The sequence below is a fragment of the Hypanus sabinus genome, chromosome 26, assembly GCF_030144855.1.
Source record: "Hypanus sabinus isolate sHypSab1 chromosome 26, sHypSab1.hap1, whole genome shotgun sequence".
NCBI lineage: Eukaryota > Metazoa > Chordata > Chondrichthyes > Myliobatiformes > Dasyatidae > Hypanus > Hypanus sabinus.
The window spans coordinates 16,808,819-16,834,387 of NC_082731.1; the positions used below are offsets into that span (position 1 = coordinate 16,808,819).

The window sequence follows — 25,569 nt, forward strand, 5'->3', positions numbered from 1 at the left end:
TAACGGATGGAAGGCATCTTTTCCCTGCTCCTTTCTGAGGATCAGGACCAGGGAGCCAAGCCTGTGGAACGCAGACTGATGAAACATTCCCACACGGTACAAATCTGGAAGTTAATGACGTAGATTTTAAAAGTACGATTTTGGAAATGGGAAAGAACAAAATATACCCCGGGTGCTGAAAATCTGAAATGGAAAGGTAAAATACTGGAAATACTCAACCCATTGGACTATCTTGGGGAATTATCGCGTGTCCTGCCCGTCCTGAAGGGAGCAGCTGAGCATCTCCTGTTGGATATTCCGAGTTTGGTCACTTAGTCAGGTGCTGGAGAATTGAGTAACACGGGACATCGTTTCAGATTTATCTCCTGTATCCCCCTCTGCTCTGTGAGAGGAGCTCGCAATGGGTACAGGGCAGGAAACGTTGTTATGTGCTCACTTCCATTGGACAGTTGGGGCTTTGATACTGACTTCAGGGGTGAGCCTAACCCTCTGGTGGAGTGATGAGAATCTGCCGCAGTGTTTGACATGATGCACAGCAGTGAGCCCGATTATACCAAAGTGATGCAGGAATTAAGGACTTTGATGAAAGTGGAGAGACTGGAGAAGCAGACTTAATTGGTGATTGTTTTATCATTGTCAAATGTACTGAGATACAGTGACGAGCATCTACTTGCATGCCATCCAGACAAATCATTCCATGCGTAAGTAATTTTTTAAAAAAGCAGATTATAGAATATAGTGTTACAGTTATAGCGAAAGTGCAGTTCAGGTAGACAAACTACAAAGATCATGACAAAGTAGATCAAGAGTTCATCTTTATTGTATAAGAGGTCCGTTCAAGACTCTTTATAACAGCAGCATAGAAGCCGTTCTTGAGCCTGGTGGTACTCAAGCTTTTGTATCTCCTGCGCAGCGGGAGGAGAGAAAGATTGGGGTCGGAGAGGGGGTGTCCCTGATTGTATGCCTGCTTGCCTGAGGAAACGAAAGATGCTGAGGAATTCTGCCCGAGGGCTTAACTGTCTTGAAGAATGGAGATAATATAGATTGGGAGAAGAGGTTCCATGAGCAGTGGGGCCCAAGAGCCAGAGGGCATGGAACATACCTGGTTTGGAGCGGAAACAAAGTGGCACATGAAAAGGTGGGAAGCTTCCACCTTGCAAGGCTCGACCTTATTAGATTATGTCAAAGACATTACTTTTTAAACTTTGGAGTAATTGTAATTTTGGGACCCTTCCCTGATATTTGGACACTTGTTTGATCCTGTTGTGAAATGCCCTTGGTCCACAGCTGGTAAGCTGGCATAGGATGGTCAAAGGATAGAGACCCTGTGTCTGTTCTGGAAACCGGAGACTCACCTAATCAGTGGAATAAAAACCAGAAAATGCTGGATGTACCCAGCAGGTCATTCAGCATCAGGTTAGGGAGAACCTGTTTGTGGAAATCTGGGAGAAGGGGTAGTATTTGTTCAGTACTGAACACGGTACACAAATCCTGGAGAAAGGGCAGTATTGTGTTCAGTTCTGATCTTCCCATTAGAGGAGGGACGTGGAGAGGGTTTTGCCAGGACGTTGACTGGATTAGAGGGCAGCGTGGTAGCATAGCATTGCGATAACCCACTGTACAGCGCGCCGGCTGTGAAGTTTGGAGAAACAATTCCTGCCGATCGTCCATAAGGACGTTCACCCTGTGACCGTGAGTTTCCCCCAGGTGTTTGTTGTTCTCCCTCATTCCAAAGACATACAGTTAGAGTGAGTAAGTTGGCACGGGACATTTGTGCCGGAAGTGGGGTGACCCCTGTGGGTTGACCCCAACACAATCTGCGGCGCAAGTAGCTTATTTCACTGTATGTCTCAATGTGCACGTGACAAATAGAGCTGATCTTCGAATCTTTATGATGAGAGGTTGGACAAACTTGGGCGGTTTTTCTCTGGAGCAGGTGCACAGAGACCTAACTGACGTTTATAAAATTGAGAGGCAGAGATCAACGGCTGGTGCCCCCCCACCCCCCAGGATGAGATGTCTAATACCAGATGACATGCATTTAAAATGGGGGGGGGGGTAAGTGCGAAGGAGATGCCCAGGGCAAGCTTATATTTTAAACACGGTGATGGGTGCCTGGAACGTGCTGCCAGGGGGAGTTGGCACAGGCAGATATGATAGAGGCATTGAAGGGGCTCTCAGCCAAGCTCATGGATATTTAAAGGATTTGAAGTGCATTTATAATCAAAGTATGTACAAATTATAAAACCTTGAGGTTCGTCTGCTTACAGGCAGCCACAAAGGAAGAAACCTAAGGAACCTACTTTTAAAAAAAAATAACGCCCAGTGTGCAGAGGGGAAAAGATGGCAAATCATGCAATCTGTAAAAGCAAGCAACATTATTCCCAGCCAAATTGAGTCGATGGACCCGAATCCCTGAGCAGCTGGAACAGGCCCATAGCCTCGGTCTCAGTTCATCGTAGAGCAGAGAGAAGAGGAATATGGTCCATGTGAAGGCAGAAGGGTTAGCTTAATTGGCCAGAGAGCCTGTTCCTGCACTGTACCGTTCTGTGTTGAAAGGAGAGTACGGTTTTCAGGCAAGCTTGCTAAGAGCCTGTGCATTTACACTGTTTGTACCCCAGCATTACCTTTGACAACCTGGGTTCCTTTAAATTGCAAATCAACACAGGGTTGGGGGGGGGTAACATCTGTAATGGGTATGAGCTTTACCTGGTCTGGCTGGGCTAGGGGAGTGCGGGATTGTGGTGTCGTTCCCTGTCGGATAAAAGGGGAGTTGGATTATGTCAAAGAGGTTGCTCGCTAAACTTTGGAGTGATGATAACTGTGGTGCTCTTCTCAGTTTTGATTCTGTTGTGCAGTGCCCTTGGTCCACAGCTGGTAAGTGGGAAAAGGTCGTGTTAAACTTGGATCGACACAAGATTTGCTGGTAAAGGAGATTAAAGGATAGCATGGGAAGGAAGAGACCATAGATTTAGGAGCAAATCGGGCCATTTGGCCCATCGAGTCTAGTCCATCATTCCATCAAGGCTGGTTTATTACCCCTCACAATTCTATTCTCCTGTAACACTTGACTCCCTGACTAATCAAGAACCTCTGCTTTAAATATACCCAGTGATTTGACCTCCACAGCCATCTGTGGCAATGAATTCCACAGATTCACCAGCCTCTAGCTAAACAAACTCCTCCTCATCTCCGTTCTACATAGATGCCTATCCATTCTGAGGCTGTGCCCTCTGGTCCTGGACTCACCCTCGATAGGGAACACCCTCCCCACATCCTCTCTATCACGTCGTTTCTGTATTCAACAGGTTTCAATGAGATCCTCCCTCATTCTTCTAAACTCCGAGTGCAGGCCCAGAGTAATCAAACGCTGCTCATGTGTTAACACTCTCAATCCTGGAATCGTTCTGGAGAACCTCCTCTGGACCCTCTTCAATGCCTGACAGCTCCGGGCGTCCCAGAGTTCAGAGTTCAATTCTGGCGCCGTTCTGTAAGGCGTCTCCGCACGTCCTTCCCGTGGGTGTGCAGGGGATCTCCCGGGCGCTTCGCTTTCCTCCCACTGTCCAAAGCCGTTAATTGGTCGTTATAATTGTCATGTGGTTAGGTTAGGGTTAATCGGGGCTGGGGCGGTGTGGTTCGAAGGGTCAGAAGTGATTACTTTGCACTGTGTCCCTAAGTCAGATCAAGGAAGATAAGGGGCCCAAAGGGGCTCACAATACTCCAAGTACAGTGTGAACAATGCCCTATGAAGTTTCAGTTACATCCTTGCTCTTGTATTTGAGTCCCCTTGAAATGAAAGCTAACATTGCATTTGCTTTCCTTGCTGCTGACTCTATCGGCACATTAACCTTTAGGGAACCCTGCACCCAGACCCCCAAGTCCCTTTGTGCCTGTGATTTTTAAAATGTTCTACCCCATTTAGAAAACTGTCTGTGCCTTTATTCCTTCTGAAGTGCGTGACTGTACACTTCCCAACGCTGTCTTCCATCTGCCGTTTCTTTGACCTTCCTTCTGATCTGTCCGAGTCCTCGTGCAGATTCCCTGCTTCCTCAACACTCCCTGCCCCTCCACCCATCTTCGTATTGTCCGCACTCTTGGCCACAGAGCCGTCATTTCAGATCATTGACATGTAACGTGAAAAAGAAGCGGCCCCAACACCGATCTCTGAGGGACTCCACCAGTCACCAGCAGCCAATCAGAAAAGGCTCCCTTTATTCCCATTCTTTGCCTCCTGGCAGTGTCCTGCTTCACATTCCCATTCGGGTATGTCCATACGTGGCCTCCTCTACTGCCACGATGAGGCCACACTCAGGTTGGAGGAGCAACACCTCATATACTGTCTGGGTAGTCTCCAGCCCCTCGGCATGAACATTGAATTCTCCAACTTCCAGTAATTCCCTCCCTCTCCCTTCACCCTTCCCAGTTTCACTCTGCCTCCTACTCCAGCTGCCTATCACCTCTCTCATGATTCTGCCTTCTTCTGCTACTCAGTGCTTTCCCCTTACGTTCCTTCTTCACCTCTCCTGCCTATCCCCTCCCCCACCCCTTGATCTTTCCCCTTACTGCTTTTTCACCTGACACCCACCAGCCTTCTCCTTCCCACCCTCCCCCCACCTTCTTTATGGGGCCCCTGCCGCCTCCCTCTTCAGTCCTAACGAAGGGTCTCAGCCCGAAACGTTGACCGCTCGTTTCCACGGATGCTGCCCAACCTGCTGAGTTCCTCCCGCATGTTGTATGTGTCAGCCAGTCTTCTATCCCTAGTACTGTCTCCCCTGTGATGCCATGGGCTCTTGCTCAACAGCCTGATATACGGCACCTTGTCAAAAGGCCTCTGAAAATTCAAGTAAACCACATCCACTGTCTCTCCTTTGTTATTTCCTCAAAAGAACTCCTTTTAAGGAAACCATGCTGACTTTAGCCTCCATGTAACCTGAAACCTCATCCTTATTAATGGACTCCAAAATCGTCCCAACCGCTGAGCTCAGGCTAACTGGCCGATCACTTCCTTGCCTCTGCCTTGACGAGTGGAACGACATTTGCAATATTCCAGCCCTTGGGAACCATTCCAGAATCTACTGATTCTCGAGAGGTCCTTAATGCTTCAGGTTCCTCCTTCAGAACCCTGTTCGAGATGACCTGGCTACCTGCAGACCTTTCAGCTCCCCAAGCACCTTCTCCCTAGTCACGGCAATGACGCTCACTTCTGCCCTCCTGACGTTCTCAAATTTCTGCTGGTGTTTTCCACAGTGAGGAACCTCCCCCCCCCCCCCCCCCCCCCCCGTTCGGGGTCAGCCACGATATTACAGCTTAGGGCTGCCTTAGGGACTCCAGATCTGGATTTCCCCTCTGGGCTTGCTCCCGGAATCTTCCCCGTAGCGGGTATTCCCGCAAGGCAGCAGAGGTTTGAGATTGGAGTTTTCCTGCTCCTAAAGGAGCTGCCGGTCATGGCAGGCAACCCCCATCTGCCCAAAGCAACTGGTTTTAAGGCACCAGTTATCTGCCTTTGACCCTTCTCCTGTCAGTAGAAACGATTTCGCCAGGCTTGGTAGCGAAGCTACACATGAAGGCCAGGAGCTCGGTTGTAAGGGGTTATTTGGGATGTACAACATTAGGAGCATTTAATTGGCAGTGAAAGCTTATCCCCGCTACCACCCCTGGCTGTGACAATGTTAAGGAACAGTCCACAATGAATACTGATGTAAAATACTTAGCAAGTTCATCTGCCAATTCTTTGCCCCTCATTACTACCTATCCAGAGCCGGCTAGTGGCATCAGCTAGTGGACTTTGGAGCGAAGGCTCCCGAGTTCGAATCCAGCCAGCTCCCTTGCCCGCTTTCCATCCGAGCTGGGTTGAACGTCAACTAGCAACTCTGCCTCGTAAAAACAAGAAAGCCTGCTTAAAAAAACAGCATCCTGATTGCTCCACTCGGAGATAAGGCTCTTCTTTTTCCTATCCAGCATAATTTTCCAGTGGTCCAATACCCAACTTTGCCTTACTTTTACTCTTCATGTATTTGATAAAATAAACTTTCTGTATCCTCTGTTATAACACTGGCTAGCTTACCTTCCATGTTTCACCTTTTCTCCCTTTATGACTTTTTTAGTTGCCTTCTGTTGAAAGTTTCCCAATCCTCGTAACTTCCTACTAATTCCTGCCATATTACATGCCCTCTCTTTTGCTGTTATGTTGCCTTTGACTTGATTGTCCGCCATGGTTGCTCCATCCTCTGTTTAGAATACTACTTCATCTTTGGGATATGTCTATCCTGTGTAATTCTGAACTGCCCCCACATCATCCCTGTTAGCGTCTCCTGCCAATCAACTTCCTTTACTCCACTGTTATACTGACACATATGACTGTATCTTCTCCCTCTCAAAACACAGGATGAATTCTGTCACATTATGATCACTGTCTCCTAAGGGTTCCCTTACCTTAAGCTCCCTAATTAAACCTGATTTATTTCACAACACCCAAACCAGAATTATATTTCCCTTACTGGGCTCAAGCACAAGCTGCTCCAAAAAGCCATCTTGTAGGCATTCTATAAACTCTCTCTCGCTTGCAGATCCAGCAGCAATCTGATTTATTCAATCTACCTGCATATTGCAATCCCCTATCGTATCGTAACATTAAGATCCTAATGATATAAGGGATAAATGTGCAGGCGGGGGGCAGTCTAATGCACTTTCAGGGCAATGCACACACTACGGAGAGGAATAAACAGTTGACGCTTCAGGCCTGATGTAGGGTCTTGGCCCGAAACAACAACTGTTATTCCTCTGTGCTGCCTGACCAGCTGAGTTCCTCTAGAATTTTGTGTGTGTTGTTCTGGATTTCCAGCATCTGCAGAACCCCTTGTGTTGCATCTAATGCACTTTGCCTGAGAAGGAACTTAGGGATGTCTGAGGGGCCCCACACTCATCAAAGCAGCCATCTTGCTAAATCAATTAAATGTATTTGGCACTGAATTTCTTTTTGAATTAGTAAACAGAGGATACTTTTAATAAGAAGACTATCTCGCATGTCAGTTTGATTGCAAGTACTTCACCAGATCTTTAATTGCTGCTCATTGTAATGTCAGGAAATCAGTAAAAGTGAGAAAGTGGAAGTAAATTGTGTATTTTTCTGTTAGGTGACATGTCTGTCAGTTTAAACAGTCTTTTAACAAGTGGTGAATCCCACGAGCCTAAAGAAGGAATTGATTATACTTGCTGATTCATAATGCTTGAAATAAAATTTGCTTGACATCACACTGATTGCGTGGCTATGATTTTCCATTCCAGTATTGTACATGTAGAACTATGAAGTAATTCCCTCATGACGAAGGAACTTTTCTCACTGATGGTCAAGGGCAGAGTTTAATAACTTTAATTTCAGAAATAAACTTCATTCATAATATAAGACCAGGCACAGGAGCAGAATTAGGCCATTCGGCCCATTGAGTCTGCTCTACCATTCATCATGGCTGACTTATGGCCCTCACTTCCACTTCTCCCCATAACGATTGACACCCTTACCAATGAAAAACTCATCAACCCCCGCTCTAGAGATCCCCAGTGACTTGGCCTCCACAGCTGCCTGTGGCAATAAATTCCACAGATTCACCACCCTCTAGCTCAGGGGTTCCCAACCATGGACCCTTACCATTAACCAAGGGGTCCATGGACTCCAGGTTGGGAACCCCTGCTCCAGCTGAAGAAATTCCTCAACTCTGTTCTAAAGGGATAGCCTTGTATCTGGGGCTAGGCCCTCTGGACCTAGACTCCACCACTGTGGGAAACATCCACTCTATCTCGGCCTTTCAATGTTAGACATGTTTCAATGAGATTCTTCCCCCACCCACATTCTTCTGTTCCAGCGAGTACAGGCCCAGAGCTATCACATGGTCAAGAAATAACCCTTTCAATCCTGGAATCACTCTCGTGGGCCTCCTCTGGACTCTGCAATGCCAGAACATCCTTTCTTGGATATGGGGCTCAGAATTGCTCAAAAATTCTCCATGTGCAAGGTGACCATTGCCTTTTGAAGCCTGGATATAAAACTTCTAATGTAAGTATGCACAAAAAGAAAAGCAGTACAAAACTGTAGCAGTCTTCATTCCGTGTAGTAGTAACACATTAAATGAGAGCACCGTTGCCACTTGTGGCCCCCGGGAGTGGCACACCTCATTCCATATTTGGTGGCTTCCTTACGTGACTCAGTCCTTCCGCGTCCAGTGACGGACAGAGCCTTGGTCCCCTTCCCCACGGAACTTTACTGCGTCAGTAGACACGTGCTCCTCCGGCCTGCAGCATTCCTCAACGGGCATCTCATTGTGCTGGAAGGCTAACAAGTCCTGAGCAGGCCAAAGGGCAGAGTTTCGCCGAGTGGACAATTATCCAGGAAACCTTAACATAACAGCGTAAAATATAGGAGCAGAATTTGGCCATTTGGTCCATCAAAACTGCTTTGTCATTCAATCACGACTGATTTTATTTCTACCCCACTCTCCCCTTTTCCCCTTTAACCTTTATTTCCCCCCCCCCATATAATGATTTGGAAATGTATGAGCCACATTTAAGAAAATATCATTCATCATAATATTCAAAAGAAGGGGGGATGCTACATGTAATCTCCTGTGCAGTTCCATCTTTCTGTCTCGTACTCCTTTGAGAATGTTGTTCCCACCCTAACTTGCATCCTCCTATCCCATAAAAAATCTGGAATCCAACGAACATTCTACCATCTATTCCCATCTTTTCCAGTTTAAGCAGCAACCCTTGTGTCCATAACATATCGTAAGCTTTCTCTACATCAAAGAAAAAGCCAGTGAGTGAGTGGGCCAGTGAAGGAGTGGAGATTTGAGGCTTTGGCTCAAGAGGCTTCGACGAGAAGTGGCTGAGGACGAGCTTCACTCCAAGTGAGGTAAGTTCCTTTCAAAGGAGAAAGTTTGAAAAGTTGAGGCAAGTATTGGGTAGGTCATGGCAGCTGAGATCGGCCCCGTGGTTTGTTCATCCTGCAGCATGTGGGAAATCAGGGATACTTCCAGTGTCCCTGACGACTATGTGTGCAGGAAGTGTGTCCAACTGCAGCTTCTGGCAGACCGCATTGAGCGTCTGGAGCTGCGATTGGATTCATACTGGAGCATCCGCGATGTTGAGAAAGTCGTGAATAGCACGTTCAGTGAGTTGGCCACGCTGCAGGTAAAGTCTACACAGGCAGAAAGGGAAGGGGTGGCCACTAGACAGCGTAGCAGTAGGCAGGTAGTGCAGGAGTCCCCTGAGGTCATCTCCCTCCTAAACAGATATACTGTTTTGGATACTGTTGGGGGAGATGTCTCATCAGGGGAAGGCAGCAGCAGCCGATTTCATTGCAGCACAGGAGGGAAGGAAAAGGAGTGGGAGAGCTATAGTGATAGGGGATTCGATTGTAAGGGGAATAGATAGGCGTTTCTGCGGCCACAAACGAGACTCCAGGATGGTATGTTGCCTCCCTGGTGCAAGGGTCAAGGATGTCTCAGCGGCTGCAGGACATTCTGGAATGGGAGGGTGAACAGCCAGTGGTTGTGGTGCACATAGGTACCAACGATATAGGTAAAAAACGGGATGAGGTCCTACAAGGTGAATTTAGGGAGTTAGGAGATAAACTAAAAAGTAGGACCACAAAGGTAATAATCTCTGGATTACTCCCAGTGCCACGTGCTAGTCAGAGTAGAAATACGAGGAAATTTCAGATGAATATGTGGCTTGAAAAATGGTGCAAGGGGGAGGGATTCAAATTTCTGGGGCATTGGAACCAGTTCTGGGGGAGGTGGGACCGGTATAAACAGGACAGTCTGCACCTGGGCTGGACTGGAACCAATGTCCTAGGGGGAGTGTTTGCTACTGCTGTTCAGGAGGCTTTAAACTAATGTGGCAGGGGGATGGGGACAAGTGCAGAGAGACAGAGGGGTGTAAAATGAGGGTAGAAGCAAAAAGTAGTAAGGTGAAAAGTAAAAGTGGCAGGCAGGCAAATCCAGGGCAAAAAGCAAAAAGGGCCACTTTTCAACATAATTGTATAAGGGCTAAGAGTGTTGTAAAAACAAGCCTGAAGGCTGTGTGTGTCCATGCAAGGAGCATTCGTAACAAGGTGGATGAATTGAATGTGCAGATAGTTATTAATGAATATGATATAGTTGGGATCACAGAGACATGGCTCCAGGCTGACCAAGGATGGGAGCTCAACATCCAGGGATATTCAATATTCAGGAGGGATAGACAGGAAAGAAAAGGAGGTGGGGCAGCATTGCTGGTTAGAGAGGAGATTAATGCAATAGAAAGGAAGGACGTTAGCCAGGAGGATGTGGAATCGATATGGGTAGAGCTGCATAACACTAAGGGGCTGAAAACGCTGGTGGGAGTTGTGTACAGGCCACCTAACAGTCGTAGTGAGGTTGGGGATGGCATTAAACAGGAAATTAGAAATGTGTGCAATAAAGGAACAGTAGTTATAATGGGTGACTTCAATCTACATATAGATTGGGTGAACCAAATTGGTAAGGGTGCTGAGGAAGAGGATTTCTTGGAATGTATGCGGGATGGTTTTCTGAACCAACATGTCGAGGAACCAACTAGAGAGCAGGCCATTCTAGATTGGGTATTGAGCAATGAGGAAGGGTTAGTTAACAATCTTGTCGTGCAAGGCCCCTTGGGTAAGAGTGACCATAATATGGTGGAATTCTTCATTAAGATGGAGAGTGACATAGTTAATTCAGAAACAAAGATCCTGAACTTAAAGAAGGGTAACTTTGAAGGTATGAGACGTGAATTAGCTAAGATAGACTGGCAAATAATACCTAAAGGGTTGACGGTGGATATGCAATGGCAAGCATTTAAAGATCGCATGGATGAACTACAACAATTGTTCATCCCAGTTTGGCAAAAGTATAAACCAGGGAAGGTAGTGCACCCATGGCTGACAAGGGAAATTAGGGATAGTATCAAGTCCAAAGAAGAAACATAAATTAGCAAAAAAAAAGCGGCACACCTGAGGACTGGGGGAAATTCAGAGACCAGCAGAGGAGGACAAAGGGCTTAATTAGGAAAGGGAAAAAAGATTATGAGAGAAAGCTGGCAGGGAACATAAAAACTGACTGTAAAAGCTTTTATAGATATGTGAAAAGAAAAAGATTGGTCAAGACAAATGTAGGTCCTTTACAGTCAGAAACAGGTGAATTGATCATAGGGAACAAAGACATGGCAGACCAATTGAATAACTACTTTGGTTCTGTCTTCACTAAGGAGGACATAAATAATCTTCCGGAAATAGTAAGGGACCGAGGGTCTAGTGAGATGGAGGAACTGAGGGAAATACTAGTACGAAATGCTAGTACGAAAGTGGTGTTAGGTAAATTGAAGGGATTAAAGGCAGATAAATCCCCAGGGCCAGATGGTCTGCATCCCAGAGTGCTTAAGGAAGTAGCCCAAGAAATAGTGGATGCATTAGTGATAATTTTTCAAAACTCCTTAGATTCTGGATTAGTTCCTGAGGATTGGAGGGTGGCTAATGTAACCCCACTTTTTAAAAAAGGACAGAGAGAGAAACTGGGGAATTATAGACCGGTTAGTCTGACATCGGTGGTGGGGAAATTGCTAGAGTCGGTATCAAAGATGTGATAACGGCACATTTGGAAAGAGGTGAAATCATCGGACAAAGTCAGCATGTATTTGTGAAAGGAAAGTCATGTCTGACGAATCTTACAGAATTTTTTGAAGATGTAACTAGTAGAATGGATAGGGGAGAGCCAGTGGATGTGGTATATTTAGATTTTCAAAAGGCTTTTGACAAGGTCCCACACAGGAGATTAGTGTGCAAACTTAAAGCACATGATATTGGTGGTATGATATTGATGTGGATAGAGAATTGGTTGGCAGACAGGAAGCAAAGAGAGGGAGTAAATGGGACCTTTTCAGAATGGCAGGCAGTGACTAGTGGGGTACAGCAAGGCTCAGTGCTGGGACCCCAGTTGTTTACAATATATATTAATGATTTAGAGGAGGGAATTAAATGCAGCATCTCCAAGTTTGCGGATGACACGAAGCTGGGAGGTGGTGTTAGCTGTGAGGAGGATGCTAAGAGGATGCAGGGTGACATGGATAGGTTAGGTGAGTGGGCAAATTCATGGCAGATGCAATTTAATGTGGATAAATGTGAGGTTATCTACTTTGGTTGCAAGAACAGGAAAACAGATTATTATCTGAATGATGGCCGATTAGGAAAAGGGGAGATGCAACGAGACCTGGGTGTCATTGTACACCAGTCATTGAAGGTGGGCATGCAGGTACAGCAGGCGGTGAAAAAGGCAAATGGTATGTTGGCATTCATAGCAAAAAGACTTGAGTACAGGAGCAGGGAGGTTCTACTGCAGTTGTACAAGGCCTTGATGAGACCGCACCTAGAATATTGTGTGCAGTTTTGGTCCCCTAATCTGGGGAAAGACATTCTTGCCATAGAAGGAGTACAGAGAAGGTTCACCAGATTGATTCCTGGGATGGCAGGACTTTCATGTGAAGGAAGACTGGATTGACTAGGCTTATACTCACTGGAATTTAGAAGATTGAGGGGGGATCTTATTGAAACGTATAAAATTCTAATGGGGTTGGACAGGCTAGATGCAGGAAGATTGTTTCCAATGTTGGGGAAGTCCAGAACGAGGGGTCACAGTTTAAGGATAAAGGGGAAGCCTTTTAGGACCGAGATGGGGAAAAACTTCTTCACACAGAGAGTGGTGCATCTGTGGAATTCTCTGCCACAGGAAACAGTCGAGGCTGGTTCATTGGCTATATTTAAGAGGAAGTTAGATATGGCCCTTGTGGCTAAAGGGATTGGGGGTATGGAGAGAAAGCAGGTACAGGGTTCTGAGTTGGATGATCAGCCATGATCATACTGAATGGCGGTGCAGGCTCGAAGGGCTGAATGGCCTACTCCTGCACCCATTTTCTATGTTTCTATGTTTCTAAAACTGCTACCACTGATTCTTTATTAACTTGGGCCTCACGACTATCAAGTTCCAAACTTAACACCGAGCCCATGGTTGTTCCCCCCTTTACAAAATCCACATCGGTATACAGCTAACTTTTCCACTACAGTCCTCAAAATAAGAAAGCCTTTCTATAACCATTCATTCCATTATCTTGTAGTTGGTGAAACAGATGTATAACTGGAAGGATTCGATTGATCCTTGCCAGGTATAAGAGCTACTAATTTCAAGGATGCGGGAGCTTACCCTTCAACCCACATTGCACTGAAGAATTGCAAAACCAACGTAAGTTTCAAATCTGATAACCATGCAAACATATTAGAACAAATACCATCTTTCCCTGTTGAGACTGACCGACACTATTAGGTGCTGACAATGTGAAACGACACCCAAGCAGAAACTGGAACGTTCTCCCCACCATACAGAGAAAATGCATCAACTTTTCTAACCTGCCCCCCCCCCACACACATTTTCTGTACCCACTCCAAACATATCCTACCTGAATCTCTTTCTCAATCCTACACAGAACCTTCTCCAATACACTTCTCTTTGCCCCCTTCACTACTTTTCTGGCAATGGTTTGAGCTGTTTTACATTGTATGAATGACGAATGGGAGTAACGATGCCTAACTTTGCTAAAAGTTTTATTCCACTCCCTCAGAGCTCTTCCCTCATCCCAGTTATAACAGGACGTTAGCAGCTGTACCCTCAAATCTTGGTCCCTTCTACCAAGGCTCAGATTTATCAGATCAGATTAATATTTATTTATCACATGTATGTGGAAAAATACATTCAGATGCGCCATTTTGCGTTAACAGCCAGCCCACCCAACAACGTGCTGGGTGTCAGCCCTGCAATTCCAGCGCCAATTTAGCATGCTGCAACGCTCCATAGAATACAACGTAGCATTGTCTTTGTGCCCGTTCTATCCAGGCCTTTCCGCCGCTAAGTTGTGCGGAAACCCGTTTATTCACAGCCTGTCATCATTTAAATAAAATGGTCAACGAATCCCAGGGAACGTCATCGTTGGTGTATTTAATATTCCTGTAATATTGTAAATATATCATTTGATTAAGCCTCAGTTCGGTACATAGACAAGTAACTTGTGGAGCAGTCAGGAGCAGGTTGGCGCAGGGATGAGTAAACCTGGTGGAGCAGGAAGCTGAACTGGCCCGTTGCTTGCCTGAGCCCTGACTTCATCCTCCTTCCTCTTCCTTTTAACGGTCCAACTTAAAGGTGTAGTACCACCGACGGGACTGCAGTGTGGAGTAGAGAGTTGGAAAATAAAACCCTGACTAGTTCTTTATCGAATGAAAACTAAATGACCCCAAAAAGCCCCATCGATTGTAAATAATGAAAGACAATATTATGAATTAAATTAAAGCCACTTCCATAGTAAAGTTTTAAAATGAAAACCGTCAACTCCCAAAGATGGTAGCAAAGCCTACGTTAGATTTCTTCCAACCTCATATGTTTCATGTTGTAAGTCAAGTCAAGTCACTTTTATTGATTTTTCGACCATAATTGCTGGTACAGTGCATAGTAAAAATGAGACAATGTTTTTCAGGACCATGGTGTTACATGACAGGGTACAAAAACTAGACTGAACTACATAAAAAACAACACAGAGAAAGCTACACTAGACTGTATACCTACCCAGGACTGCATAAAGTGCACAAAAACAGTGCAGTCATTACAATAAATAATAAACAGGACAGTAGGGCAAAGTGTCAGTCCAGGCTTCAGGTATTGAGGAGTCTGATAGCTTGGGGGAAGAAACTGTTACATAGTCTGGTCATGAGAGCCCGAATGTTTCGGAGCCTTTTCCCAGATGGCAGGAGGGAGAAAATATTGTATGAGCGGTGCATGGGGACCTTCATAATGATGACAAAACCTACACACCCCAGGTTGATGGTTTCCAACGAGCTGTAAGGAATAATTAAGCGTAGTATGCCCAATTCTAAGTTGAATCAACATAATTCCTTCCCTTCTTGTCTTACCCCTTCTCCCATCGATCCAACAGTTTTATATATACCGTAAAGGTTTCATTAGGTTCATTTACTATCAGAGAAATGTATACAATATACATCCAGAAATTCTTTTTCTTCACAGACATCCACGAAAACAGAGAAGTACCCCAAAGAATGAATGACGGTTAAAACCCCAAAGCCCTCTCAACTCCCCCTCCCACATACAAGCAGTAGCAAGACAATGACCCCCACCCCGAAAAAAACATTAGCACCTTCTACCGAGCACTCAAGCGTGCAGAAAAGCATCAATAGAGACACAGACTTGCAGTACCCCAAACACAGCACGTTCCCCTGGTAATTCGACATGCCACAGGCTCTCTCTCTCTCCCTAATGAGGGAAAAAGAGATGCCCCCGATCCACAGCGAGATTTATGATTTGAAAAGTCTGTTGCATCGCTTTTTACGAGCTCTGAGCGCAGAGGGTCGGCGCCAAAAATGTGCAGCTCTCTGGACACACAACCCCTGGTAGCTAACCCGCTGCTCCCGATGTTCCACGTTCTCCCGCGACACTTCAGTCAGGGGCATCAGCACATCCCTAGAGCCACGAAAACGTGGAACTCTGAAAGCGTGCCTATCTTCCAGGTAGTGTCCTTGGGATATCTGAAAGCTGTCTCCCCTTATGCTTATTATCCCCAAAGTCTTGCCATAATCCCCTACTTTTTAGCCCCACCGATCCCTAAGCTTCTGATTTGCTTAGTTGGAAGGTCTATATCCACAGATTAACTTTTTAGCAGCTTTTCTGGCCAAACAATTACCTGCTCATTCCTCTCACCACGTGCACGGACCCACAAGAAGAGACATGGAGACCAATACTTTGAATATGAAATGAAGTTTGAAGAGCTTCGAGCAGTAAATCTGACCCGCTGCTAGAATGACCTGTTTTAAGACTAGTCAAAACCAAAAAAAAGAATCAGAACAAATTACAACTTTGCAAGGACAAATTTCCTCCTCCCACTATAAGCCCAAAATGGTGGCAACCGATTCTGCTGTATATAGCGATAAATAGTTAGTAAGATGTTTCTTTATTGTTGCTAGTAACTCAGGCAGAAAAACCAACATTCCCAGTTCAGTTAGTAACATACCGATGAACCAACAGACTCTCGGGCATATCAGGATCCTTGGCATTCATTAAACCATGCAACCTGAAATTAACTAAAAGTCATTGGAAAAAAACCAAAGTGCAGTAACCAAGAAAGCTACAGTGGGATATATTGCATAGTCCAGCAAACCCATATTCCTAGCTTGATAAGAACAAAGCCAGCCAAAACTGAAAAAAAAAAACCACTCTTCTTGTGATGTTCCCAACCTGAGTAAAACTGGTGGAGCAGGAAGTCAACCGGCCCCAGCACACTTAACAGGGTGACCCCTCAGATTAATCCCCCCTCAGATTAATCTGCCCCCTCAGATTAATCCTGTATGTTAACATCAACTTCAATCTCCACAATTGTAAGGGTAATTGTCCAGTTTCAACCAGTAGATCCAAAACAGATCACCTTACTGCAGCACAACACATCCGAACATTTTAAAGTTGAAGATGAAGCCGATCCACAAGCCACGCAGCCAGAATCAAGCACAGATGTAATTGAACAAATATAAAGGGTCAACAAAAATTTTCATGTAGCACCCCAAGAACACTATTACATCCCTATTTGATTGATACAGAAAAGCTGAAGGCAACACTTCGTGTACTTTGGTCCCAGGAGATTAGGGGTCCTGGGAGACTTAGTGGAAGATCAGGAAAAAAGATTCCGACTGGGGGACTCCTCAATGCCTCGTCTGACAGAGGCCGGAAAACCACCAGCGAAACCTAAAGATATCCGGACGATGATAAAACGATTGGTGAAAGAAACTAAGGCTGTTTGTACTAAAACTCTACCGGTACTGGGACAAGAAGTGCCAATAGGATTCTTTACTGAAAAGGAGGGGAGGATTATGTTAAAGTCCGAGAGCTGGGAAACAACTTTGAAAAGCAACAGCCACCAGCAGAAGCCCCTCTACTTCCCCCTAAAGCCTCAGCGCGGGTACCAGGGAACCTATGGGCCCAACATAACAGTCATGTGGGAAAGGCCCGAACAGCCCCAGAGCATAAAATTACTCTTAAAAAAACAGAATGTGCCACTGCCCTGTATTAAACCGTACCGTATGGCTACTGAAGTAATTGACTCATTATTGCAGCAAGGGCTGCTGGTGAAGACACAAAGCCCTATATTACCTATTCCAAAACCGGGCCAGAGAAAAGAGTGCTGGTTTGTGCAGGACCTGAGAACCATTAATAAGATAGCCATCCCAATTGCTCCGCTGGTGCCGGACTGCGGACACCAACATTATACCTAAATCTATACCTGCAGAAGCTAGTACTTTTACTGTGATCAATTTGTGGGCATTTTTAGAACCACAGAACTTTACAGCACAGAAACAGGCCTTTCAGCCCTTCTTGGCTGTGCTGAACCACTTTTCTGCCTAGTCCCGCTGACCTGCACCTGGCCCATATCCCTCCATACCCCTCTCATCCATGTCCCTGTCCAAGCTTTTCTTAAATGCTAAAAGTGAGCCCGTATTTACCACTCTGTCTTGCAGCTCATTCCACATTCCCACCGCTCTCTGTATGAAGAAGCTCCCCCTAATGTTCTATTTAAACATTTCCCCCTTCACCCATATCCCCTGGTATTTTTCTCCCCTAGCCTCAGTGGAAAAAGCCTGCTTGCATTCACTCTATCTGTACCCATCATAATTTTATACACCTCTATCAAATCACCCCTCATTCTCCTATGCTCCAGGGAATAAAGTCCTAACCTATTCAACCTTTCTCTGTAACTCAGTTTCTCAAGTCCCGGCAACATCCTTGTAAACCTTCTCTGCACTCTTTCAACCTTATTAACATCCTTCCTGTAATTAGGTGACCAAAACTGCACACAATACTCCAAATTCGGCCTCACCAATGCCTTATAAAACCTCACCATAACATTCCAACTCTTATACTCAATACTTTGATTTATAAAGGCCAATGTACCAAAAGCTCTCTTTACGACCCTATCTACCTGTGACGCCACTTTTAGGGAATTTTGTATCTGTACTCCCAGATCCCTCTGTTCTGCTGCACTCCTCAGTACCCTACCATTTACCTTGTATGTCTACCTTGGTTTTTCCTTCCAAAGTGCAATACCTCACACTCGTCTGTATTAAACTCCGTCTGCCATTTTTCAGCCCATTTTTCCAGCTGGTCCAAATCCCTCTGCAAGCTTTGAAAACCTTCCTCACTGTCCACGACACCTCCAATCTTTGCATCATCAGCAAATTTGCCGATCCAATGTACCAAATTATCATCCAGATCATTGATATAGATGACAAGTAACAATGGACCCAGCTCTGATCCCTGTGACACACCACTAGTCACAGGCCTCCACTCAGAGTAGCAATCCTCCACTACCACTCTCTGACTTCTCCCATTGAGCCAATGTCTAATCCAATTTACTACCTCTCCATGTGTACCTAGCGAATGAATCTTCCTAACTGACCTCCCATGCGGGACCTTGTCAAAGGCCTTACTGAAGTCCATGTGGACAACATCCACTGCCTTCCCTTCATCCACTTTCCTGGTAACTTCCTCGAAAAACTAATAGATTGGTTAAACATGACCTACCACGCACAAAGCCATGTTGACTCTCCCCAATAAGTCCCTGTTTATCCAAATACTTGTATATCCTATCTCTTAGTACTCCTTCCAATCATTTACCTACTCCCAACATCAAATTTGCCGGCCTATAATTTCCCAGATTACTTTTAGAACCTTTTTGAAACAACGGGACTACATGAGCTATCCTCCAATCCTCCGGCACCTCACCTCACCGACATTTTAAATATATCTGCCAGGGCCCCTGCAATTTCAATACTAGTCTCCTTCAAGGTCCGAGGGAATACCCTGCCAGGTCCTGGGGATTTATCTACTCTGATTTGCCTCAAGATAGGAAGCACTTCCTCCTCTTCAATCTGTATAGGTTCCATGACCTCACTTCTTGTTTGCCTTATTTCCATTGACTCCAAGCCAGTTTCCTTAGTAAATACAGATGCAAAAAACCCATTTAAGATCTCCCCCATTTCTTTTGGTTCCATACATAGCCGACCACTCTGATCTTCAAGAGGACCAATTTTATCCCTCACTATCCCTTTGCTCTTAATATACCTGTAGAAGCTCTTTGGATTATCCTTCACCTTGACTGCCAAAGCTACCTCATGTCTTCTTTTAGCCCTCCTGATTTCTTTCTTAAGTATTTTTTTGCACTTGTTATACTCCCCAAGCATTATATTTCCTCCCTGTTGCCTATACTTGTCATACATCTCTCTCTTCTTCTTTATCAGAGTTCCAATATCCCTCGAGAACCAAGGTTCCTTATTCTTATTCACTTTGCCTTTAATCCTGACAGGAACATATAAACTCTGCACTCTCAAAATTTCTCCTTTGAAGGCCTCCCACTTACCAACAACATCCTTGCCAGAGAACAACCTGTCCCAATCCACTGGATTATGATCACTGGAACCAACACACACTTCCATCACCTGTCCTAACTCGTTTCCTAATAGGAGATCTAATATTGCATCCTCTGTAGTTGGTACCTCTGCTTTAGAAAACTGTCCTGAACACTCCATATCTTTGCATAAGGATAGCCAGAATATATAGTGGATCAGGCATGGGTCTAGTGATCTGAAGGTCACTAATTCGAGCCTCAGCTGAGGCAGTGTGTTGTGTGCTTGAGCCAGGCGACCACACCGGTGCCAAGCTGCTTGGGTCCTAGTGCCCTTCCCTTGGACAACATCGGTGGCGTGGAGAGGGGAAGGCCTGCAGCTTGGACAACCGCTGGTCTCCCATACAACCCTGCCCAGGCCTTGAAAACCACCAAAGGTGCCAATCCATGGTCTCACGAGACTATCTTATCTAAGCCAGAATATATTTGTCTTTACTTATAAGAACCAGCAATATACGTGGACACGTCGGCCCCAGGTTTATACCGAAAGCCCTGCAGTTTGCGCCGCAGCAGTTAAAAATGATTTGGCCGAATTCCAGTTGTCCAAATACCCCGCGCTGATTCAGTGTGCAGACGACATCCTGATAGCTTCTGCTACAGGTCCAATGTCTGACAGATTCTTAAACACTCCTTGAACATTTGCCATTTCGGAGAGAATGCAGATTTGCCAAGAGCCTGTCCAGTACCTAGATTCCAGCTCAGTAAAGGTTGGCGAAGTTTGGGAAGGGATGGAATAAAAACAATAAAGCAGGTCCCGGTCCCCAAAACGAAAAATGACATTCTTTCTTTCCTCGGCATTGTAGGGTATCGTCGACAATGGATTCCGAATACCGGGAGAGGGATGCAGTATTGCGTTTTGCTACTTGCATCCCAACTGCATACAGTGGCGCAGCATTTTAGCGAACTTGTATCAATTGGTGCGACTGTGGATAATTAGCTTGTGCGTCCTTCTCGTGGGTTTCTTCCGGGTGCTCCACCTCCCAAAGAGGAACTGTACAGTAGGTTAATTTGTTACATGGATGTAATTGGGCCGGAAGGATGTGTTACCGTGCTGTATCCCAAAACAAAATACACAAATGTCACGGGTGGTTAAACTCCTTCCCCGCTCTTTTCAACATTTTCAGTGACCTCTACCTCACACAGCTGGGTGGCTGTAATACACCGGTCCCCTCCACAGTACGAGAAGAAACGGTCGGTAAATCTCCAGTGGGGCAGGATCAGGAAGGAAACAAAGGCCAGTGCAAGGCAGGGCTTTGGGGCTCCAGAAAGTGATGAGGTCTAGAGTCTACGGAAGGGAGGAGGAACTCAGACGAGGAGGATGTGCCTACAAATGAAAGATAAACAACATTTGGAAACTGATTAGGGAAAAAAAAGTTAATTTCTGCAAAATGCTGCAGGAACTCAGCAGCGAGGCAGCATCAGTGGAGCGGAATAAGCAGTGGACATTTCAGGACTGGAAAAGGGTTTCGGTCTGAAACCTCGACTGTTTATTTCTGTATCGTGCCGCTACCTGACCTGCTAAATTCCTCCAGCGTTTTGTGAGTGTTGTTCTGCGTTTCCAGCATCCGCAGAACTACTCGTGGTTTTATTTTACATCTCCATTTGTGTGTGGACTTTAACATTTGAAACTCAGAATGCCAGTTGCTGCGGGGGCTTAAAGGAACTGTTCAGGCATTATGGCAGAGGAGTACGGGTGCGTTCAGACACCTTAAATGGCGCCGCGGCTACCCAGAAAGCACTGCGCATCAGAACTCGCAGTCGGTGACCCGCCGATCAAATGCGCCTCCACCCGGTTGACAGCTGGCGAGAGCCGCGCATGCGCTGAGTGGACAAGCGGCCCCGGGGCGTCTGCAGCGCAGGTAGGATCGGGGCTCCGGCCGGGTTTTATCAGCACCGGCCCGACTGCACCACGGCCCTGGGTCTCGGGCAATCCCCCTTTCCCTGCCCCTCGATTCGCACCCGAGCCCGGTGGGTGGGGGGGGGGGGGGCATTTCTCGGGCGCATGCGTCTCTCTTCGACCGTGACGGACAGGGGACATTGATGATGTCTCTGTACAGAGGCACCCATGGGTGATGCTACCAGGGCCGTAGGCTGAGGGAATGGGAGCCGATTAATCTCCCGGACACAACTGAGCTTCAGTTGCAAATCCAAGGATTTGCAGACGCTGGAAATCCAGGGAAACAAACACAAACTGCTTGAGGAACTCAGCAGGCCGGGCAACGTCTCTGAAAATGAATTAACTGTGGACATTTCGAGGGATTGGACACGCTGGAGGCAGGAAGCATGTTCCCGATGTTGGGGGAGTCCAGAACCAGAGGCCACAGTTTAAGAATAAGGGGTAAAAAGTTTTAAGAATAAAACTTTTTCACCCAGAGAGTTGTGGATCTATGGAATGCTCTGCCTCAGAAGGCAGTGGAGGCCAATTCTCTGGATGCATTCAAGAAAGAGTTAGATAGAGTTCTTAAAGATAGCAGAGTCAAGGGATATGGGGAGAGGGCCGGAACGGGGTACTGATTGTGGATGATCAGCCATGATCACAGTGAATGGCGGTGCTGGCTCGAAGGCCAAATGACCTACTCCTGCACCTATTGTCTACTGTCTATTTCTACCCTGGGAAAAAGATACTCCCTGTCTGCGCTGTCTATGCCTCTCATAATCTTATGATCAGATCTCCCCTCAGCCTCTGCCGCTCCAAAGTAAACAACCCAAGTTTGTCCAGTCCCTCATGATAAGTATGTTGTCTAAACCTCTTCCGCACCTTCTCCAAAGTTCAACATCCTTCCCATAGTGAGGCAGCCAGACAGTATGCAAATGTGGCCAAACCAGAGTTTTAAAAAGCTGCAACCAAACCTCTTGACTTTTGAACTCAATACCTAATTCCATAAGCATTCCATAAGCTTTCTTCACCGCCCTATTGAACACTGTAGCAATTTCCACAGAGCTGTGAGCTTGGACTCCAAGATCTCTCTGCTCAGCAACACTGTTAAGGCCATTTGAGGATCTGAATGACTACACCAGACTTTATTAAAATAGGTGAAGGTGTCCCCACAAAATCATTCAGGGTTTACCCCAATCAGAAGCCCTGGGTGAACTATGAAATCTGGAATTTTCTGAGGGCCGGATCAGAGGCATCTAAGTTTGGAGATCAAGAATGCTACAACAAGTGCAGGTATGATCTCCGGAAAGCCACCTCATGTCCAGGTGGAGATTCCAGAAGGGTATCTTCTGGAATCACTGAAGGGTACTCAATATCTGTGGCAGGGTTTGAATGCAATAACCTCCCACAAAGTTAATCCCAACAACATATGGGACAGCTGAGCTTCACTTCCAGATGAGCTCAATGCCTTCTATGCTCGCTTTGACCACCGGAACAGGGAGGAACCATCCCATGTCTCTTGATGGTCCTTTGGTCTCAGTCTCTGAAGATGACGTGCGGTCTGCCTTCAAGAGAGTGAATCCAAGGAAGGCACCTGGTCCAGGTGGAGTACCTGGCCGAGTACCGAAGACCCTGCGCCAACCAAGTGGCTGGTGTGTTCGCAGTTATCTTCAACCTCGCGGTCCAGCAGTGTGTGGTACTCACCTGCTTCAAGCCCAAGCCTGGTGCCCAAGAAGAATGTGTGTCTAAATCACTATTGCCCAGTGGCACTTGCATCCACAGTGATAAAGTGTTTTGAGAGGCTGTTGTTGAAACATGTCAGCTCCTGTCTGAGTGGCAACTTGAATCCACTCGAATTTGCCTACCGAAGCAACAGGCCCTCATTGGCTCCTCACACAACCCTGAGGCATCTGAACAGCGAAGATGCTCATCAGGATGCTCAACATTTAATACCATCATCCCCTCATAACTAATCAGTAAAGTCTAAGACCTGGGCCTCAATACCCCCTTGTGCAATTGGACTAGATTTCCTCACTTACAGACCCCAGTCAGTTCAGATTGGCAAAAACCTGTCCTCCCCAATCTCCATCAGAACAGGAGCACCACAGGGATGTGTATTTAGTCCCCTGCCCTACTTGCTTCACACCTATGACTGTGTGGCTAGGCACGGCTCTGATGCCATATTCAAGTTGCGGATGACACCACTGCTGTAGGCCAAATCAGGGGTGGTGATGAATCAGCATACAGGAGGGAGATTGAAGTTCGGCCGAGTAGTGTCATAACAACCTCTCACTCAACGTCAGCAAGACCAAGGAACTAATTATAGACTTTAGGAGAGGGAGACCAGAGGCCCATCAGCCAGTCCTCATCAGAGGGTCAGAGGTGGAGAGGGTCAGCAACTTTAAATTCCTGGTTGTCTCTATCTCAGAGGACCTGCCCTGGACACATCATTAAATGTAATTGCAAAGATAGCACGGCTTCCCCAGGAGTCTGCAGAGATTCGGCATGTCATGAGATACCCTGACAAACTTCTATAGATGCGTGGTGGCTGAAGGCACAAACTCAGAGGTTCAGGAACAGCTTCTTCAATGGACATTGAACCCATGAACACTGCCTCGCTTTTACAACAATTATTTCTGTTTTTACACTATTTTAAATTTAACATGCATACATATACTTACTGTAATTCTTTATTTTCCATATTATCGTGTGTTGTACTGCTGCCACTAAGTTAACAAATTTCACGACATATGCCAGTGATATTAAACCTGAACCTGATTCTAGAAAGTGTATTGACTGCCTGGTATGGGAACCTCAATGCCTTTGAGTGGAAAATCCTGCATATAACTGGTTCAGAAATAACTGGTTCTTTGAGTCTCAACAGTAGAGGCCTGGACACACACAGTTTTAATAATAAGGAATTTATTATTAAAGGGGAAGTCGGGTCAACACAAGCAACTACAATACACAGGAAGCGGTGTGGGGACAGGGTACGGTTACACAAACAAAGAACAAGGGAAAAGCACGAAGACAGCTATCCCCCCTTGACCTTGGATAGCTGCGGCTCCCTTACCAGGACAAACGATAGACCTTCCCAAACATAAATCAATGCACTTACCTTCAATGAGGTGGTCTGTAAGAGAGAGCAAGCCAGGCACATGTCTCACCTTTTATAGCATGGGGCTGGGCGCGATAATCCAATTAAGGTGACCAATAATTTAGGTGTGCATTGATTAGTTGGGAGGGACCAAATGTTGATTGGCATGTGGTGTGTCCTCCGACCAGCCAGGTGGCAGTGCGTCTGTCACGTGGCCGGTATCTCTGGATACAATAACGTAGTGGATTTGGCCCAAAACAACACAGGTAAAGCCCTCCCAACCGTTGAGCACGTCTACATGAAACTTTGTCGTGGAAGATCTGCAACCATCATCAGAGATCCCCACTGCCCAGGTTATACCTTTTCCTCACTGCAGCCATCAAGTAGAAGGTATAAAAGCTTCAGGACTCGCATCACCAGGTTCAGGAACAGTTACTGTCCCTCAACGATCAGGCTCTTGAACTAAAGGGGATAACTTCACTCTATTTCTGGTGTTCCCACAACCGATGATCTTGCTGTGAGATCTCTTTAACTTATTATTTCATGCTCTTGTTATTTACTTATATTTGCATTTGCACAGTTTGTTGCCCGTTGATCCTGTTTACAGGTACTGTTCTATAGATTTTCTCAGAATGCCCAGAGAAAAATGAATCTCATATGGTGACATGTATATATTCTGATAATAAATTTTACTTTGAACTTCGAACCCTCCTGAGTATCATTAGCAAACCTTCCTCCCAGGATATAGGTTCCCTCTCCAGTTCAGGTGCAACATGTCCCTCTTGTACAGGTCACCCCTTCCCCAGAAAACCCCTACTCTTCGTGATTTTTATAAATGACCTGGATGAGGAAGTGGAGGGATGGGTTAGTAAGTTTGCTGATGATACAAAGGTTGGAGGTGTTGTGGATAGTGTGGAGGGCTGTCAGAGGTTACAGCGGCACATAGATAGGATGCAAAACTGGGCTGAGAAGTGGCAGTTGAGGTTCAACCCAGATAAGTGTGAGGTGGTTCATTTTGGTAGGTCAAATATGATGTCAGAATATAGTA

General features: G+C 46.0%; 1 protein-coding gene across 1 annotated transcript in view; it reads left to right on the top strand.

Annotated features, from left to right (window-relative positions):
- Positions 1-25,569, top strand: part of LOC132381590 (zinc finger protein 585A-like) — an 83,101-nt gene that overhangs the window by 35,002 nt on the left and 22,530 nt on the right. Inside the window, exon 5 of the mRNA XM_059951083.1 lies at positions 2,859-2,877. Coding sequence (XP_059807066.1) covers positions 2,859-2,877 — 19 coding nt within the window. The remainder of the gene's footprint in view (positions 1-2,858; positions 2,878-25,569) is intronic.